The sequence below is a fragment of the Bos indicus x Bos taurus genome, chromosome 5 (assembly GCF_003369695.1).
Source record: "Bos indicus x Bos taurus breed Angus x Brahman F1 hybrid chromosome 5, Bos_hybrid_MaternalHap_v2.0, whole genome shotgun sequence".
NCBI lineage: Eukaryota > Metazoa > Chordata > Mammalia > Artiodactyla > Bovidae > Bos > Bos indicus x Bos taurus.
In genome coordinates, this window is record NC_040080.1 from 88,834,992 (window position 1) to 88,837,849 (window position 2,858).

Here is a 2,858-nt window from a genome sequence, read left to right on the forward strand (position 1 = left end):
CCATCATACACACACAAACGTAAGACATACACACAAACACACACCCCACAGTAGAAAACATGTGAAAGTCATTTGTATAAGATAAACTGCTACCCAAACACAACATGCTATTAATACCACTAATCAGTTAATGAATCAGTTTTAAATGGGCAGTAAAGACCAGGTAATAAAGGTGACTGGAGATCTGTACCTCTCCTGGATGTTTGTTGGAATCCCTAAAAGATGATGAGGAAAGCTGTGGAATACAAGGGCTCAGACGAAGAAGATGGCATAATATAGTCATAAAGGCAGTTCTCTGGTAGGCCTGTAGAGTGGATGATATCCTCACATTTCATCCTATTGGGAAAAATCTTGTGGGGCAGGTTCAGAGTTCACAGATGGCCCAGCAGAAAGCCAGGGAAAACAACTCCATAGAACCACTGAAGGCAAATATGAGGGCTCAGAAAATGAAGATCAGACCAGAGAAGAAGGAATATACAATTGTCTCTTGAACATCACAGGAGTTAGGGGCAGCAACCACCCTCACACCTTCCCACAAGTTGAAAACCTGAGTAATGTGATCTCTGCCTCAAAAATCAATGACATTGAGCTAGGTCAAAGATATCTCTTGGTAAATGTCACATTGCACTTGAAAATAAGTGCATTATTTTTAAATATCTTTTTATATTGATCTCTAACCTAATTCTACAGTGATAATAGAATAGACTCTGTATGATTTCAGTACCTTTAGATCATCAAATTTTTGCACCTAAAGTTTTGTCCCTGGATATGTTCCAGTGTCTCCTAGTTTGTAATCTATGAGAACTTGAATAGAATTTGTATCCTACTGCTGTGTGAAAATTATGGGCTTCCCTGGTGGCTCAGACAGTAATGAATCTGCCCACAATTCAGGAGACCTGGGTTTGATCCCCTGGTTGGGGAAAATTGTATAAAGCTTAATTATGTTGAATTGGTTCACAGTGCTTTTCAGGTCTACTATATCCTTCTACTTCTCTGTATTCATTCTATTAGGTTTTGAGAGTTTGATATTGAAACTCCAACTAAAAATCTTATCTATTTTTTAAAAAATTGTAATATATAGTGGAACTATATGTAACTTTGTTCAGTATTTTCCAAGTCTCCTGTAAACGTGTTATCATATTTTCATTATTTTAAAAAATGACATTGATAAATGGTATACAATGGCAGGAAGCTAAAACAGTTAAATTAGAACTCAAGACTAGCTATTTTGATTCCACATATTGTGATCTCTAATCTAACATAAATCTTTTCTTCATACTTAGTTAAAGATCTGTAAAATGAAAACGTAAGTACTATATTTAAAAATATAAATGGACTGCCATGATTCATACCCATGCTGTTCAAGGATCGACTCCGTAAGGAAAGAGAACAGAACAATGCCTTCTGGAAACTGCTGTAGAAAGAAGAAATTTCAGTCCTCTTCCTAATTTTTCTCTAAAGAACAGTGACCATAAATGGCCACAGGGAATCACAGCAGCATTAAGGAGTTCATCCTCCTCGGGCTGTCTGCCGACACCCACATCCAGGCTCTGCTCTTTGTCCTATTCCTGATGATTTACCTTCTGACTCTTCTGGGGAACCTGCTGATAATACTTGTGACCCATACAGATTCTACCCTCCATACACCCATGTACTTCTTCTTGAGCCATCTCTCCTTCCAAGACCTCTGCTATTCTTCAGTCACTGTACCCAAGATGCTTGAGAACCTCCTGTCTCAGAGGAAAGTCATCTCAGTAGAGGGATGCATGGCTCAGGTCTTCTTTGTGTTTGCCACCACCGGGATTGAGGCTTGCCTGCTCTCAGTGATGGCCTATGACCGCTATGCTGCCATCTGCCACCCTCTGCTCTACAGACAGGTGATGAGGAAACAGCTGTGTGTGAGGTTGGTGAGGGGCTCCTGGGTAGTGGCCTTTCTGGATGCACTCATCAACATTCTCCTGGCTTTGGATTTGGACTTCTGCAAGGTTCAAACCATCCACCACTACTCCTGTGAGTTGCCTTCCCTCTTTCCCCTCTCCTGCTCTGATATCTCCACCAATGCCGTAATGCTGCTCTCCTCTGCCCTCCTGCATGCCATTGGGACCTGCCCCCTGATCTTCTTCTCTTACACCCGCATTGTCTCCACCATCCTGAGCATTAGCTCCACCACAGGCAGAAGCAAGGCCTTCTCCACCTGCTCCTCCCACCTCACTGCAGTGATCCTGTTCTATAGCTCAGCCATTCTTCGTTATCTCATGCCAACCTCAGGTTCGCCTCTGGAGTTGATCCTCTCCATACAGTACAGTGTAATCACCCCCCTGGTGAATCCTCTCATCTACAGCTTGAAGAACAAAGAGGTGAAAGCAGCTCTGAGAAGAACGATTCTAAAATATTTACAATGTCTCAGACAGCATGGAAGAGATAGACCATGAAGGGAATGCAGAAGAGAACTGCAAGAAATCTAAAGATTGACATTAAGAAGTTCCTGATTTCCTATTGTCACACGTAGCACTGTGCATTGCTGATTCTCCCTTAAAATTATCAAGGTAAAGTGTAGGAGTTATTTTCCTTACCATGGCTCAGAATCAATCCTACTCAAAGACAGAACATATGTCTGAGAAAAACCTGTTTCCTAGATTTAGTTAATGACAAGTCTCTTTATGAGTCACATTTTTGAAAATCATTCAAATTAGGATAAACCCTGAAATATTTTTTGTTCTCAACTTTGTGTTTGAATTGATGTGTCTGGGGGGAAGTTTTTTTCTAGGAATAAAAAATCCTGAATCTCTGAAAAAGGAAAAACATAGACTTAGGCTTTATGGGGTAGAGCACAAGCCCATTATGGGGTAGTGCCTCCA

The 2,858-nt window shown here is 40.9% G+C and overlaps 1 protein-coding gene across 1 annotated transcript; it reads left to right on the top strand.

The window, feature by feature from the left end:
- Positions 1–1,475: 1,475 nt before the first annotated feature.
- On the top strand, positions 1,476–2,432 carry LOC113893563 (olfactory receptor 8S1-like). Its single transcript, XM_027543485.1, has one exon. It carries the CDS (start codon positions 1,476–1,478, stop codon positions 2,430–2,432), a length of 957 nt encoding a protein of 318 aa, XP_027399286.1.
- The last annotated feature ends 426 nt before the right edge of the window (positions 2,433–2,858 follow it).